The sequence below is a fragment of the Ursus arctos genome, chromosome X (genome assembly GCF_023065955.2).
Source record: "Ursus arctos isolate Adak ecotype North America chromosome X, UrsArc2.0, whole genome shotgun sequence".
Classification (NCBI taxonomy): Eukaryota; Metazoa; Chordata; class Mammalia; order Carnivora; family Ursidae; genus Ursus; species Ursus arctos.
The window spans coordinates 115,461,649-115,478,811 of NC_079873.1; the positions used below are offsets into that span (position 1 = coordinate 115,461,649).

The 17,163-nt window shown below is 42.8% G+C and overlaps 1 protein-coding gene across 1 annotated transcript; it reads right to left on the minus strand.

The window, feature by feature from the left end:
* Positions 1 to 261: 261 nt before the first annotated feature.
* Positions 262 to 579, minus strand: LOC113241852 (uncharacterized). The gene has a single exon (XM_026479705.2). It carries the CDS (start codon positions 577 to 579, stop codon positions 262 to 264), a length of 318 nt encoding a protein of 105 aa, XP_026335490.2.
* Positions 580 to 17,163: the final 16,584 nt, after the last annotated feature.

Below are 17,163 nucleotides of genomic sequence, written 5' to 3' on the forward strand. Positions count from 1 at the left end.
CCTGTGGAAACCGCTGCTCTGAAACCAGTGATTCGAGCACCCCACACTGAACTTATGCTCCTGGGTAGCTCACGGACAGCTTCAACCCGGTATGACTAGAATTGAGAGGAGCCAGAAGCCGGCCAGTGGAATTCAATTCTTTATTGGCGTGTGCAGGTGTTAGCAGCACGGGGCTCCTTCTGTGAGAGGTTTCGGCACTGCGTGAGGTGGCGTGGACTCCTTGCAGGCCCTGGGACCCAGGCATCCATGGTTCTTGCGGGATTAGAACATTTCAGAGACCTGAGAAGTGGCATCGTCCTTGAAGAGGTGGCCGCTCTGCATGTTGTTGTTCACGGCCCGCTGCACCCTGCAGTTGTGCTGGGCCTCGTTGCCCACCAGCTCCAGGATGTTGGTGGCCACGTACTTCAGAATGGCCGACAGGCAGACCTGGCTGGAGAGGCTCAGCTGCTGGGCAGGGTGGTCTTCCTGCAGGAGGGGCTCTTCGTGGCTCACGGGGAACTGCAGCTTGGATTTTGGGAAGCAGGAGGATGTCTGCTTCCCGAGCCTGTAGGAGCTCGGACCACTTCTTTTCCCAGACATGGTGTTTTGCTCTGATCGGCCTACCTGGATTGTCCAGCAGGCCTGAGCCTCTCAACACACCAGTCACCGGTGCTTATTCGTGCCCACTCTGTCCCCGTGCTGCGGCTCCTCATTGGTCAGGGAGCAGCCTTTGTGACATCACAGACGTTGCTATGTCACTGGTGTCCATTGGGCCCTGATCAGGCCTCAGCCTGGAGATGTGTGTGCTGGGCACTCGGTCGTCCTAATGACTAGACCAGAATGTGACACTGACATGCGCCAGCGTGGCTGGTAACCCCTACCACAGTGGAGTGGAGCGGCTAGAACTCACACGTTATTAGCAGTGGGGGGAGGTTACAACCAGCAGCGGGGAAAGTCTGACAGTTTCTTGTAAAACTAAGCACACACGTACTATGTGACCCTGACGTTTTCTTCTGGGTATTCAGGAAATGTAAATATCTATCTGTCTACACACACACACACACACACACACACACACACACACTGTGCACCAGAATGTTTATATCACTTTTATTCAGAATAGCCAAAACTGAATATAGCTCAGGTGTTCATCAACAGAAAAAAGGATAAACAAACAGTGGTATATTCATAAATCGGCAATAAACAAAGGAACTACTGATGCCCACAGTAAGAAGGATGGCTCTCCCAGGTACTATGCTGAGTAAGGGAGCCAGACACAAGCATATATACTGTGTACGTAGGTGTATGTGAAGTTCTAGAAGAGTCAGAATTCTGATTGCCTCCAGGGTGGAGGAGGGTCAGGACTGATATGAAGGAGACTTTGTGGATGTAGGTGTGCATTGCATGGATGTATCCATCTTTCAGAATTGTGCGGTTGAAATGTGTACATTTTCACATATGCCTTTTTTACTTATAAAAGGATTGTGTGGGGGCGCCTGGGTGGCTCAGTTGGTTCAGGGTCTGCCTTGGGCTCAGGTCATGATCCCAGGGTGGTGGGATTGAGCGCCCCGTGTCAGCCCCTGCTTTTCCCCTGCTCCCACTGCTCTCTCACTCTCTCTCAAATAAATAAAATCTTTAAAGGAAAAGAAGCATATGAATGTAATAACCAAGTAGCTTGGGAAGTGGTGGGGACGGCTCGAGATGAAGCAGAAGTGGCAGGATGGTGGTACTTGTCGAAGCTAGGCGATGAGTACAGGGGGTTGCATGATGCCGTTTTGCCGCTTTTATGTTTGAATTTTTTATGATACAAAGTTATGGAAAAGAAACAAAGGATGAAAGAATGGAAGAAAGAAGGCAGATGTTAGTAATCCATCATACCGTCCTTGTCTAAGAATCCACTTCAGTCCATCGTCTCTAATAACCCGAAGAGCATGTGAGAGAACACTTATTTTCCATCCTTGGCCTGACGCATACACTCCTGAGTTCGTTCAACACACGCACACACACACACACACACGGAGCAAAAAATAACTAGAACATCTTATTCCAGTATATTAAAGTGCTTAGCTTCAGGTGGTAGGATTATGAGTGATTTTTACCCTGTCTATATTTTGCTGCCTCTTCCAAGTGGATAATTATGAATATACATTTCTTTTTTTTTTAAAGATTTTATTTATTTATTTGACAGAGAGAGAGACAGCCAGCGAGAGAGGGAACACAAGCAGGGGGAGTGGGAGAGGAAGAAGCAGGCTCATAGCGGAGGAGCCCGATGTGGGGCTCGATCCCAGAACGCCGGGATCACGCCCTGAGCCGAAGGCAGACGCTTAACCGCTGTGCCACCCAGGTACCCCTGAATATACATTTCTTTTTTTTTTTTTTTAAGATTTTATTTATTCATTTGACAGAGATAGAGACAGCCAGCGAGAGAGGGAACACAAGCAGGGGGAGTGGGAGAGGAAGAAGCAGGCTCATAGCGGAGGAGCCTGATGTGGGGCTCGATCCCGTAACGCCGGGATCACGCCCTGAGCCGAAGGCAGACGCTTAACGGCTGTGCCACCCAGGCGCCCCTGAATATACATTTCTAATCAGAAAAGTAAACTGTACAAAATTTTAAAATACCATTTTTCATTGAGTTTCTCCTGTATTGTTACTATGGTTTCAAAAATTCAACAGGCTTTACCACATTATTGCTCAGGAAAAGCAATGCTGCTAATTGTATTATTTGTTAGCAAAAAAGCTTTTGCCAGGGTATGAGCCTCCAGGGTCCTTTTTTTGTATAGATAAAAATGCAATACCGCACAGGAGATCTGCTTATTAGACATTGGGCACGCTCTCTGTAGAACCAAAATAACTCTTCAGAAATTTCCTGCCAAATTCACAGCTAAACTGTTATGCAAATGTAACTACATCTAAATTAAAAGTGCTGAGATGATACAGCCAACCAACTTTGAAGTTTGATTGCTTTTGGTGGTGTAGGCCGAAAGGTTGGGATGTTTCAAAGTAAACAAGATGAATCACGCTTTAGTTTGTTTCCTGTTTGACCGGGGGTTTCTAGGATGCAGGAAAGCCAGAATGATAAATGAAAATAACCCAGAGTGAAGGAAAAGGAAAGCGTAGGATTAAGTGTTTGAGGGAAGAGCATCAAAGCCCTCAGAAAACAAAACTGGACGTGAACTTAATTGCAGGAGAATCCATAAGCCTTAGAACTCTACCTCAAAAAGGGAGGCCTGCCTTTGAATGATACATGTGAGAAAGTCTCGTCATTTAACTTTCTTGCGTTTATGTCTTGCCTTCTCAACTCAATTTTAAAATTGCTAGCTCCCAAGCGCAGGGAATCTAGCTTTTACTTCTGGCTACTTGTCATCGAGCTAGCTATAAGCTCTGAGAGGGCACACTGAATCCTCCGGAGTTAGACCTTTTGAACCTAGCCCCGTACCTCAGACGTGAATGAAAGACTCTTCCCAATCGCGTTACCTGGTGCCTTGCCCACAGTAGAAATTCAGTAGGTCTGTGTCGAAGTCATTCTCCATCGATCCTTGTATTCATCCCACGAATATTACTGGGTGTCCGCTACGTGCCAAGCACTCTTCGAGGTGCTGGAGACATGGCATTGAGCAAAGTAACATCCCTGCTTCCGTGGCGCTTAATGTTCTAAGGAAAAAATTACCATCTAGACAACATTACAATATACTTTTTAGTTTTCATTGAAATTACAACCACCATCCCCCATTTTAAATGTTCCCATACTAAAGCAACTCCTGGGTGCGCTGGGTTGACATTTCACTCTTGTGACACTTCACATGGGTAAGTGAATGTGATTAAAAGAGGTTTAAGGTGACACGTAGAAGCATACCTAATTCTTGCAATTGGAGGACTTTCCAAGATAACACGTGAGAATTGCTACAGAATATACAGTTCTTGAAGACTACATCCTCTGAACCAGGAGAGAGCTGGTTTCCAATAGAAACAGAGATTCCTTTCATTGACAAAGATGAATTGTTCCACTATGACTCTCCTCTTTCTAATTTCCTGGCTAGTCGAGATCAATCAATACTCCTTAGACAGTACCCATTTAAGGCTCTGACAAGTGTTATTTTTTAGAGGCCATTCTTTAAGCTTCTCATTAATGAAAAGCAGTACTGTTAGCATCCATTGCTACTTCCACTGTTTCCTGGCCTTGCTCCGTCTGCTCCTGATATTACAAACAGCTGAAATCAGTACATTGTGATATTATGCAAATGTGCTCTGGCAGATCGAGCTAAGAATAGTGTGCATTGGGCTATTTCAATTTATTTGGTGTATAGATGAATTTGGCGTTTTTTAATTAAAGAACTTTCTGGACACTTAAAAATATCTCTGCACTAGAGATGTGTTTCCTTACAAAGGTTAAATAAACACCAGTCTGAGGAACAGATTTTAAACTGGCTGAGGTTAAAAGTAGGAATTCAGAGAGGAAGAAAAAAGAGGGCATCCGGAAAGCAGATATTAGTGTTTTTCACAATGTCCTTTAAGATGAGCTATAGAAGCATGGGCTGGATGCCCAGTAGAGCTTGGTGGATTCAGCCCTGGTCAATTTACTGTAGCCAAAAGGTGCTGATTATGGCTCTCTGCAATCCTGGAGGGAACTTTCTAGTGTCATACTGCAGAGCTGGAAATTTGGGCTTGTCTTGTTCAACAATTTTTTAATGACTTGGAGGAGGATATTCATCTATATAAAATCTGCTTTTCACAAGAATTTGGTACGGACAGTGAATGGATTGTTATGACATAATCAGGAGCCTTAAAGATCTCTCCAAGCCAGACTCTTCATCTGTATCTAGAAGATGAAACTTGATTGATATAAGTAAACATAAAGTTTGATATTTATGTTGAACAAAAAGCCCGTTTCTTATTTCAGGGGAATTCTTAGTCAAAGATCAGAAGACACTTCTTTCCAGGCCCTAAATTAATTTTTTTTTTTTGCATCTTAGGGGGGGAGTACACCTGACTTCTATAACGAAGATGATAGTCTTGTCTAATTGCCAGTTTTCCTTTTTCATTTGGGACAGAAGTGCACTGCTTCTGTACTTAAAAAATTACAAAGTAACCAACATACATATTGTCTCAGGACAGAAAGCAAGATCAGACATTTTTACAGAGCATCTCATGTTTTGTTCCCTTCCCTGGTAAAGCCTGTGATGCCTAAATTATCATTTGGAAATAGGATGGCCAAGTACTGGTAATACCACTTTCTAGGAATCCAAATGAGAGGTTAAGCCCATTTCTTTTTTTTTAAATAAAGGATTGTCACAGGGCACCTGGGTGCCTCAGTCTGTTAAGTGTCTGCCTTTGGCTTAGGTCATGATCCCAGGGTCCTGGGATCGAGCCTCACTTGGGGCTCCCTGCTCAGTGGCGATTCTGCTTCTCCCTCTCCCTCTGCCCCTTCCCACTGCCCCCTCCAACTCATGCTCTGTCTCTTGCTCGTGTGTGCACGCTCTCTCTCAAATGAATAAATAAAATTAAAAAAAATAAAAATAAAGGATAGTCACATGGAAAATGACCAAAACCTCCTGGTTTGGAAGGATAGGATTTTTCAAGTGTCTCCTGGCACAATACTGAAAGGAGCATACTTGAAAAGAAAAAAAAAAACACAGGTTTTTCATTTACTGAAAGTAGATATGAATAAAGTATAAAATGCAACTTCCAAAAAAGCTAGTGTAGCCTTGGTTCTGTTAACCAAAATGGAATGTCCAAGGAAAACAGGTAATGGTTCTGCTTTGCTATGTACTAGTCAGCCCATCCTTGTGTTCTGTGTTCTCTTCTGGACACTATCTTGAGAGAGACTGACAAACGGGAGCATATCCAAATGCTGCTATCCATAGAGAGGATGAACGTTCTGGAAAGTACGTGATCACTGCGACCTTATAAATAAGTCTGGGCTATAGCCTCCTTGAGGGTGAGAAACCACAGAGAGATCATCAGAGTCCCAGCCTTCCCAGCTGTAGCAACCCTTAGAGCTGGAGCCCTGATGGGCTAGAGAGGACATCCAGGAACAACCAGTTCCCCAGCCAACCCACCACTGACTAAAAATGCATCTCTGCAACTGACAGAATGTGGAGCAGAAATGAGCCAGGCCCCCTGAGCCCTGCCCAAATTGCCAACCCACAAAATCATGAACAAATAAATGGCTGTTGTTTTATAGGGCAGTTTGTTATGCAACAATAGAAACTGGTAGGTGCTTTTATCTAGCAAATTCTGCTTCTAAAAATAACTCTCTGCAAGGCGTATGTACACATATGATCACTACCGTACTTCTAATAAGAATAAAAATAGAAAAAAGAGGACTAGTTAAGAATCATGGCCTATCCAGGTAACGGAATCCTCAGCACTGGAAAGGAATTGGGTGGTTCTCCATCTATATATGTGGAAAACTGTCTAAGGTATGTTGTTAAGTGAAAAAGCAATGTTCAGAACAGTGGGAACAGTTAACCACATTTATGCAAGTAGACAAGTATAGGCATACATGAAAATGTATACACAGAAACAATCCAGAGGGATGCACAAGAAACTAGGGGCAGTCTCGAGCTAAGGAGTTGGGCTGAAAGTTGAGGACAGGAAGAGGACTTTGTACCTTTCATTCCTTCCAATATGTTTTTTATTTTTTATTTATTTATTTATTTTTAAAGATGAGTTATTTATTTGACAGAGAGCACAAGTAGGGGAAGCAGCAGGCAAAGGGAGAGGAAGAAGCAGACTCCCTGCTGAGCCGGGAGCCTGAGCTCCGATCCCAGGACCCTGGGATCATGACCTGAGCCAAAGGCAGATGCTTAACTGACTGAGCCACCCAGGTGCCCTAAAACTTGTGCATTTTCAATGAATTCAGTTTATTGTATGTAAATCTTATCTAAAGTTAACTAAAAAATTTAGAAAGTATCCTAACTGGAGTACACAAGAGGGAGACGAAGTACTCTGCTAGGTGCTGGGGATACAGTGGTGAGCAGAAAAATGCCTTTGGTCTTTTTCACATGGATTACAGGTTATACAATGAAGGTGACTGCAAAGAAAATAATCATGGAGAGTTACCGACTCCAAAAAAGGACGAGCAAGGAAAGCGGAGGTTTTAGGAGAGCCTATGCTGAAAGAGCTTGCCCTAGCTTGTGAAGTCAGGGGAGGAGGGTGGAAATTGGTCCAAACAGATGGGGCATCAGGAACTCCCCTAACCTTCATAAGCTATCTCTCATTTGGCACATGCCGCAAACTTTTAGTGTAGGATTGTCATGTGCAGGTTATCTTCAGTCCCTAACTAGACTGTAAGCAACTTGAGTCTGGAGCCTGGAGCCCATGTCCCATATCTCTTTGTATCTCCCTCTTCTAGTATTTAGAGGAGGGTGTACACAGTAGACAGTTCATATTTACCAAGTGACTACTTTGCCTGCAGACCAAAGAGCCTAGAGGCATCCAGTGTTGCCTCCTGTGGGAGCTAGTGGCTGTGGGAGGAAACAGACAAGATGCCTGGCTCCCCACCCTCCCCTCCCCGTCCCTTTCTAAGACCGGACCCACCATGGCTCTCACTGTTCCTTGCTTCTGGCTTTCCCAGTGCCTGCTCCCCGGACACACCGTTTGGGGCAACGTTCGCCCAGGCATTTGCAGTTTTCGTTTTTCACTTCACGAATTTGATCTGTGCTTTAAAACTCCTCTTTCACCTTCTATCTCAATCAAACAATGCAGTCACTTTGACAGCCACTGACACATGGCGAGGGCTCAAGAAATATCTATCAGTCCATTGAAATGTCAACCTCAGCCCATAAAAGGGCTCGCTCCGTTGTCCTAGAACACGAATTCAGCGTCTCTCTGAACCTGAACTGAAAATAGCTCTCCCAAAGTTGTGCCGGGGTGCCGTGTTTACACAGCCCCGGATTTCACCGTTAGCCACATGGAGCTTTTAACCGCCAGCACTGGGGATTGTAACAGTTGAGTCTACATGTCACCTGTCTTAACATGCTGTTTCAGGTCACCGTTTGGCCAGGTTGCTCTATTGTGTGAAAATCGGCCATTAGCACGGACTAAAAATAAAGAAGTGGCTCTTCTGTTAGATCCGCGACTTTAGAGGTGTAGGGATATGAAAATGGTTGATGTCCTAGAACAAAGAGAATATCTCACAGACTTGAAGAAAGAATCTCCCAGAAAGTGCTGGGGGATTTTTTTTTAAAGCTACGAGTAAGCAGACAAGCCATAAATGGGATTGCCCTCAGCATGACCATTGATTACTTTATCGGCTGCTCATTCAATTAAAAGTCTTTGGGTGGTAGCTCTTCTAACTCAACCTTGCTCTTTAGAAAAGAAAATTAAGAAAAGAAACGAAATACTTCGCATAACCACTAATTATGTAAATTGTGCCGGGACGGTTATTTCTTGTGTAAACAAGGGCATGAAAACTAAGAGGAGAATTGAACTAGTCTACAAACTGGAGTTCTTTACTAAACATCAGAGTCCTTGACCCTCAAAATACAGCATCTCTTCAGGCCGAACCCACTGTGCTTTAGACTATTGACAGGGCATGTTCGAAGTTAATATAAAGAGAAAACATAGACCTCCAGAACTTCAAATCAAGGAACACTGCACTCCCAAAACTGCATCGATGAATCATGTTATGAGGTGTATGCTGTGGCAGATTGGCTATTATTCATGTCACCGTGCTGTATTAGTCTTGATATTGACATGAAATATAAAGGCAGCCATTTCTGCATGTAAAAAATCAGAGTGATGGTGTAATGGGAGCGATTGTAAGTAAAATACGGCAACAGCCAGTTAGCATGAATAATTAACTTTGCGAGGAGGCCCCAGGAGCCACAGGAACCTGGGATTTGGTGCAGTGTCTTTATATTTTAGATAATTATTTTCTTAGCCACTTTGTAAAGTGTCAGAGGCTTCATTCCTTTCAAATGGTTACTTATTTGTCCTTACTGTTCCAATAAGGATAGATTTCCTTTGCTTGAAAAGTGTTTTTGCTTCTGTTATCTTGTTTCCTTCTCACAACAGCCCTAAGAAATTGGCAAGAAAGTTGTTATCATCCTGTTTTATGCATGGGGAATAGAAGCCCCTAGAAATTAGGAACTTGCACAGCATTGTCAGTTAGTATGTGGCTGAGCTTGGCCCTGCTGACACCTTAGTTTCAACTCAGTGAGACTAATTGTAGACCTTGCCTCTAGAACTAAGAGTTCAGAGAACACATCTGTGTTGTTCTCAGCCTTTCAGTTTGTGGCAATTTGTTACAGCTGCAATAGAAAATGATTACAGGGAGATATATAACCAGATGATAAAGTGAAGTGTGAGTGCCCACTTTGTCAGCATATATACTAAACCTGGAGCTGTAAAGAGAAGAGTGGCCTGAAGCAGAACCACGAAGTGTTTCTTTCATAGTAGGACAAGGAGAACAGTTTAATAATTTGTTCTAGAAAAATCGGCTGCCCATATGAAAATTAAGTACATGTGGATTTCTACTCCGCACTACATACAAAACTCAGTTTTCGGTGGCTTGGAAGTCTAATGTGAAAAGCAAAACTTTTATTAATTTTCTAGAAGAAAATCCGGGAAAATATCCTTATGAGTTTAGAGTAGAGAAATAGTTCTTTAAGAAGACAAAGAAAACGTACACTGTAAAAGGAACAACCTGATAAAAAGAACCAGTGGTGGTTCTATTTTTAAACATTCAAATACAAAAAAAAATAGGTTTTTAAGTGATAAGACGCACTGCATGTTGGGAGAAAATAAAAAAAAAAAAGACTACCGTCCAGAATATGTAAAAAATTCCCACAAATCAGTAAGGAAAAGTCACTCCAACAACAATGAAGGTATGATTCTAGCTCACGCTCTGGTGGCTCCACAGAGAAGGGACTGAGGCAATGAAAATTCTGCCCTCCATTCAGTTTCCTTCTGACACTCCCCACGTGAAACCAAATAGAAGTGGCCCAAGACCCATCAGATTTGAAGTCTAAGCATATTAAGTTGGGAGACCATATTAAGGAGAGTTTGGAGACCAAGGGCAAATCCCATACAATTACGATGGGACTGTAAATTCCTTCAACTGCTTTGGAGAGCAATTTGGCAATATTTATGAAAGCTTAGCTCATACGTACTTTATTTTTTAAAAAGATTTTATTTATTTATGAAAGAGAGAGAGTAAGCACTGACATGGGGAGGGGCAGAGGGAGAGGGACGAGCAGACTCTACACTGAGCGCAGAGCCTGACCTAGGACTCCATCCCAGGACCCTGAGACTATGACCTGAGCTGAAGGCAGACGCCCAACTGACTGAGCCACCCAGACACGACTCATACCTACTTTATGACCCAACAATTGTACTTCTATGTATATATTCTACAGAAAGATAGGCACTAGTGCAGCAAAAGATAAATACAAGAAAGTTCACGGTATAATTACCTTAAAACATGTTTTGAAAAACAATCCATCGATTAGAATTCATGACTACCTTGTAGTAGACTCAAGCCTGAATATGCAGTACACTCAAGGAGACAGCACAGAGGAATCTCACACACAACACTGAGTGAAAGTGCACATCACAGAAGGATACTTTCAGTATAATTCCATATGAGGTTCTCAAAACGTGGTGTATAGTTCTACATCTGTGTGTAGCTAAACGGTATAGAATTGCGTGGAATAATGGACATCAATTCGGAATAGTAGCTACATCTGAGGTTATGGAAGGGCTGCCTAGGAGGCTTCAATACACTGATGATGTCATTCCTTTTTAACCCAATGATGAGTAAATAAGTCCTCGAATATTTTATTCAATTTTATGCCAGAAATATTTTATAATGCTCTTTCAAACACGAAGTATGACAGGTGCTGGAAAAGAGACACGCCCAGGGGCCTCTGAGAGCCCAGAGGAGGGGCCCATAACCTAAACCTGGTCAGGGTGGTCAGGGAAGGATTGCTAGTGGTGCTAGCATTCATCAGATGGTTTAGGCCATCCTAAAATCTCCGGGACATCAGTGTGGGAAGAAATCAGTGTGGTGTGGCTACATCATTGAGGAGCTAGACTTTACATGGGCCCGAAGGAACAGGGAAAAATGGCATGGAGAGGGCAGTAGTTGGAAATAAGTAGCTAACTCAGAGAGAGGGGACAGAGGCTTCTAGAGAGAGCATGTTTCCTTGCAAAAGACAAGTGTTAGCCAGTAGGGTTCTAAGTTTTATTCACTTAGAAACTAGAATTTCCCCAAGGAAAATTTACCCTCAATCCATAAAGAAAAGCTCAAGGTAGGGAAATTGGCTTGGTTATGGTATGACTATCATCCCTTCAGTGTGTGTTGTGCTCTCTTGCCTACAAAGCTTGTCTATACTCACAGACCCGAGAGGTAAGAGGACAAGCAGCATAATCCCCCCATATTACAGGAAGCAAGTTAAAGCCTTAGACAGATACAATGACTTGCCCAAGGTTACCTGACTGATAAGTGGTGGGATCAAGCCTAGAACCAGTTCTTCCAAGTGCAAGTTCAAAATTTATTCTACTAACGTCTGAGTATTATTCCACATTTCACACCTGAAGTTAGATCAACAGTTGAACACATTGTCTTACATAAACACGAATCAAGTGAAGAGCTTTTTAGCAAATTTGAATGGGATGAGAGTGCTCACAGACACATTGTTGATAATTTATTTGTACAAGGCAATGATTTATTGCAGTGGAGTGAATTGCCCAATCCCTTGGGAAGGGTGGGTTGGTAAGTAATTGGGATATTCCAATGTGCATAACCTTTTTAAAAGTACACAGCCTGATTAAAAGTGTAGTCTTCCAGAATAAATGGTTCAGAGGTTACATTTCTCTATTAGACTGAAATTCTATAAATGAAATTAATGAAATAAAGCTGATGAGGTCTTCTAATAGAGTGGTTATGAAAATTGCCCTTTGGCGGATCGGTCAGCCTGTCTGTGAGCCCACAGAGGGGACAAAGCATGATCTCAGTGCAGTTGTAGGTGACCAGTTGGGTTAAAAAGATTTCCTGGATTTTTTAAAAAAGATTTTATTTATTTATTTGACAGAGAGAGAGACAGCCAGCAAGAGAGGGAACACAAGTAGGGGGAGTGGGAGAGGAAGAAGCAGGCTCCCAGCAGAGGAGCCTGATGTGGGGCTCAATCCCATAACACTGGGATCACGCTCTGAGCCAAAGGCAGACGCTTAACGACTGAGCCACCCAGGCGCCCCTAATTTTCCTGGATTTTATACTTGGAGAGAGCCATATAGCACAAAGGTCAGTAGCCAGGGCATTGAAGAAAAAATGGTGTTGAAACCTATCGATCACATTTGGAGACCCATTCTGACCCTAACGTTTCACTTGATATTATGGGGGCAAACAAAGGCATGATGTAAATTCTCTGCCTTCAAGAAGCTTACAGTTACATTTGGGGACCATAAAACATCGCAACACAGTAAATTTTGAGGTATCCACTGCAAGAACTATTTGGAAGAAACTAATTACAATGCCTAGCAGATATCTGTTACTCAATAAAAAACAGGTGGGGTGGCATCTTGAGAAATTTTGTGCCAGTAGTTGGTTTCTTTGTAAAATATTTGAGAAATATGGTGAAACTACCACCATGTTTCTCAGATGGTTTGAGCCCTACACAATGTGAAAGGCAAGAGAGGACAAAATGGCTCCTGGGCTGATTATTCAATCAACAAAGGGCTTCTGAAGCCATTGATTGGCAAAAAAAAGATGCAATTTTGTTTAAATTGCATCTACCTTCAAGTGGTAATAGTTTAAAGAGATAAAATGATTTGTTAAAAAAAATTCCAAACAGTATTCCGTAACTCGCATTATTCCCCAAGTAACAAAGAGATACTTTATCCACTTTTTAATACATGCCAAAATACGAGGCATTTAACCATGATTTTAAATACAACTGGAAATACTTTATAATTAGGACAAGATCTAAGAAAAATCTCATAAGGAAAAAATAATGAAACAGTGTTTAGGGCTAGGAAAACAAAAGCAGTATGCAGTAATTGGATGAGCTCAAAGAAAAAGAACAAAGGATAAGCAATAACGTATTAAATTATTGTTAATTGGAAAAGCTAAGATGTTCCTCCGGGCAGAAATCAGTAATTAGAATGTGGTGAAGCTCATTATCATCATCTGGGTTGGAAATAAAAAGTGGATTGCATCTCCTCTCTACTCAAGTTTCTCCCAGTCAACAACATTTAGAGATTTCTACCGGTGAGAGAAAGCAGTTCAGGAAGTAAAATGTAGCATTTCAACCTTTTCTCCCTTAGAGACAGTATACCAGGAGGCTTCTGAAGTCCTTGCCTTCCGATCAACACCTTTGGGCTCCAGGCCACTCAACACAACAGGGGTCTAGAGCTAGGTAGCGAGCAGCCTGTGGTAGGAACTGGCTTCAGCTCTTGCAGATCTCACTGATTTCCCGATTTCTGCTCTTTGGAACAGTGTCTGACTAGACCTGTGGCCTACACCACCCTACCTCCATCCCCTCTCCAACCTTGATTGACAAACCTACGTGGCTCCACCTGGCCCGCCCATTCCATCGTCACCCCCTGCCTCCAGGGTTACGAGATTCCATGGATCCTTTCTCTAGGCCCAGAGCTCTGGATTCCCCAACCCATTTTGGGTTTCACTATGCAAATCCATCCCACACACCAAGAAGTAGGCCCTAGATCCGTGTTTCTCAAAATATGATTCATAGACCACCGGAGTCAGAAATGCCTTGGGTAGGCATGAAGCTTGCTCAAAGCTCAGATTTACTGAACCAGAATAGTGGAGCTGGAGCCCAGAAATTGTCATTTAAATCCATACTCTGGGAGATTTTATCATACATGAATATTTAAGAACCAGTCCTTGTTGCTTGTTGTTGGTTCTTCCCTGGGAAGTGCCTTGCCCCAAATCCACATATAGCTTTTTCTCATCCTTCAGGGGTCAGCTCCTATGTCACCCCCTCCTAAAGGCTTTCCAGGTCCTCTCTAGAGCACGGTGCCCTGCCCCCCCCCCCGCTTGAAGTCATCATCACATCGTCATCTTTCATTTTCTTCGCCATAGTTAACATTATCTAAGGTTCTCTTACTGTGTATGTGTTTACTCACGCATCGTCCGTCTTCCCCAGTGAGAATGCAAACTCCACGAAAGCAGCACCTGATCTTTCCTTCACAGCACTTCGTTCGCTGTGCCTGTGACAGTGCCTGACACATAATAGGTAGGTTCTCAGTAAATATTTGCTGAATTAAGCAAACACTGACCAAATGGCAACACCCAACTTTTCAGGAATGGTGAAGTCTTTTTATTTTACTCAGTTGAGTTTTGTTTTTTAACAATCTGACCCAGGTATGCACGTGCATTTTGAATCTGCCTCTGCGGTTGTGTCATCTCTGTGTAAACGAGCAGTTGCACAAGCCCTACAAAACTGACGTCTGTGTGTGTCAGCCCTCCTTCAATTGTGAAAACCCTCTGAAACATTTGGAGAAGTAGTTGTTTGGATAAATTATTTTTCTAGATAGATGAAGAGTAACCCTTAAGTTTCATGGGACTCTTTCTATAATATTCTACGTACTTGCAGTATTACGACTTACAACAAATATATCTGAATGACCAAAATATATTCCTCATGTATATTTGGTCTTTGTCCACGGTTCCTGCCTCACAGGAACCTTTAGGATTTCCTAAAGGATGAGAGCAGAAAGGTGTCTTTTGTTGTCAATCAGGTTACTTGTGGAAAACAACTAAGTCTGGGGGCTGCTTGCTTCTGGAGCTATCCAGTGATTAGAGGGTTGAAACTGGAAGTCCCACCCCACCCCCCAACCTTGGGGGAGGGGAGAGGGACTGGAAATTGAGTTCAGTCACCAGTGGCCAGTGATTTAATCAGTCACGCCTCTGTAATGAAGCCTCCATAAAAACCCAAAAAAGATGCCGGGTTCCGAGAGCTTCCGGGTTGGTAAACACGAGGCGGTTTGGGGAGAGGGCAGGGAGGCTGTGCGCCCTTTCTCCAGACCTCACCCTATGCATCTCGTCCTTATGCCTGTTCCTGAGTTGCATCCTTTTATAATAAGCCAGTGATCTAGTAGGTAAAATGTTTCTCTGAGTTCTGTGAACCACTCTAGCAAATTAATTGAGCCTGAGGAGGGGATCTTGGCAACCTCTGATTTATAGCCAGTTGGTCTGAAGTACAGGTAATGTTCTAGGCTTGCTACTGGTGTCTGAAGTCGGGGTGGGGGGCAGTCTTGTAAGACGGACTCTGGAATCTGACTCTATCTCCAGGTAGACGGTGTTAGAATTGAGTTGGGAACTCCTCCCCAACACACACGTTGGAAATTGATTCTCAGAACACTAAAAGAGCACTTCTTGGCCTTAATGAAGGTTTTTTTTTTTTAAGATTTTCTTATTTATTTGAGAGAGAGAGAGCGGGGGAGGGGCAGAGGGAGAGAAACCCAAGTGGATCTTGTGCTGAGCACAGAGCCCAATGCAGGGCTTGATCTCATGACCCTGAGATCAAGACCTGAGCCTAAATCTAGAGTCCGACGCTTAACCCACTGAGTGACCCAGGCATCCCAGCCTTCTGAATGTATTAAAGGGCCAGGAACTTGGCATATGGCTTGGGATCACCTGAGCAAAGATTCCCAGGCATTCAGATATCAGGGATTCATTAAGGACACACCGAAGCCCCATTATCAGAGTGTGTAGAACACAGCAATCCCTCGAGTTAATAAATTTATTCTGCCAGTTTATCCATGCTTTCCTGAGCGTTTGGGCACTTACGGTGGCTCTTTTGAAGAAATGTACCTTGTTTTATTGCGATCCAGCAGCTTAAATGATCTTCAATCCACTATTTTTACCACTGATTTATTATCACGGGGGGCTAATACCTTTGGGTAGACCTTGCTCCACCGATGCCATTTAATTAAAAGTTGCAGTTTTGTATCATTATTTTACAGATAAGCAACAAAGGCTCAGAAAATTTAAATAACTTACCTAACGTCCACAGAGTATATGACTACTTGTAAACCGATCTTCCAGAAATTGTTTACTTGGCTGCCCAGATGAGTAGCAAGACTGCGTTGAATTCCCAAGTTCTAGTCTTTCCTAACAAGCTTTGTCCATTGTTAGCTCATTAAATACAGATGAGAAGGAGATATGTGGATTCATTTTTATTTTCCTTATTTGTAGGTTTTTACATAGGCCTTTTTTGAGAAAGTAATACATTATCATAATAAATCCCATGCAGTAGAGAATGGTATACAGTGAGACGTACCTGTGGCAGCCACAGTGCAACCACCACCCAATGGTCTCTTGTCTGTCCTTCCAAAGTGTTTCATGCATAGAAGACAAGAAACTATACACACACACACACACACACACCTATAATATAAAATATATATATATATATATTACACAGACTGAAACATCTGTACCTTGACTTTTTTCACTTAATGTTTTTTAGAGACAATTACTTAAAAAAAAGATTTTATATATTGAGAGCAAGATAGAGCACAAGTGGTGGGGAGGGGCAGAGGGAGAGGGAGAGGGAGAAGCAGAGCAGGGAGCCTGATGCAGGCCTCGATCCCAGGACCCCGAGATCATGACCTGAGCCGAGGGCAGACACTTCACCAACTGAGCCACCCAGGCGCCCCCCTAGAGATAATTAGTTTTCATTATAAACCTATACATCTCCTGTCAGTTTGAATTTACCCACGTCCTACAATTACATCTTTGAAGCACACACAAATAATTAAAAGAATGAGACAGTGAGCACGAATATACACATTATATAGATTTCAGAATTAACAGTTTACAATGTCTGTTTTATCACGTATCTATCCAACGATCAATTCATCTTATTTTATGTAATGCATTTCCAAAATCAGTGGTGGACATCAGTTCACTTCAGCGGGAAACAACACAGAATAGCTACCATCAGCCAGAGTTACATGTTTGTTCACAGTTCTTAAGGTAAAATTTACACAAAATGAAATGTAGAAATCTTAAATGTAACATTCAGTGAGTGTCAAGAAAGGACTACACCCTGTAACCCCAAAGTCTCTCAAACTATAGAACATTACCATCACTCCAGAAATTTCCCTAATGCCTCATTCCCTGTCACACCCTACCTACACCCTCACCAGAGGCAATGTTCTGATTTTTTTTCCCCATTAGATTAGTTTTGTCTGTTCTGGAACTTCATATCA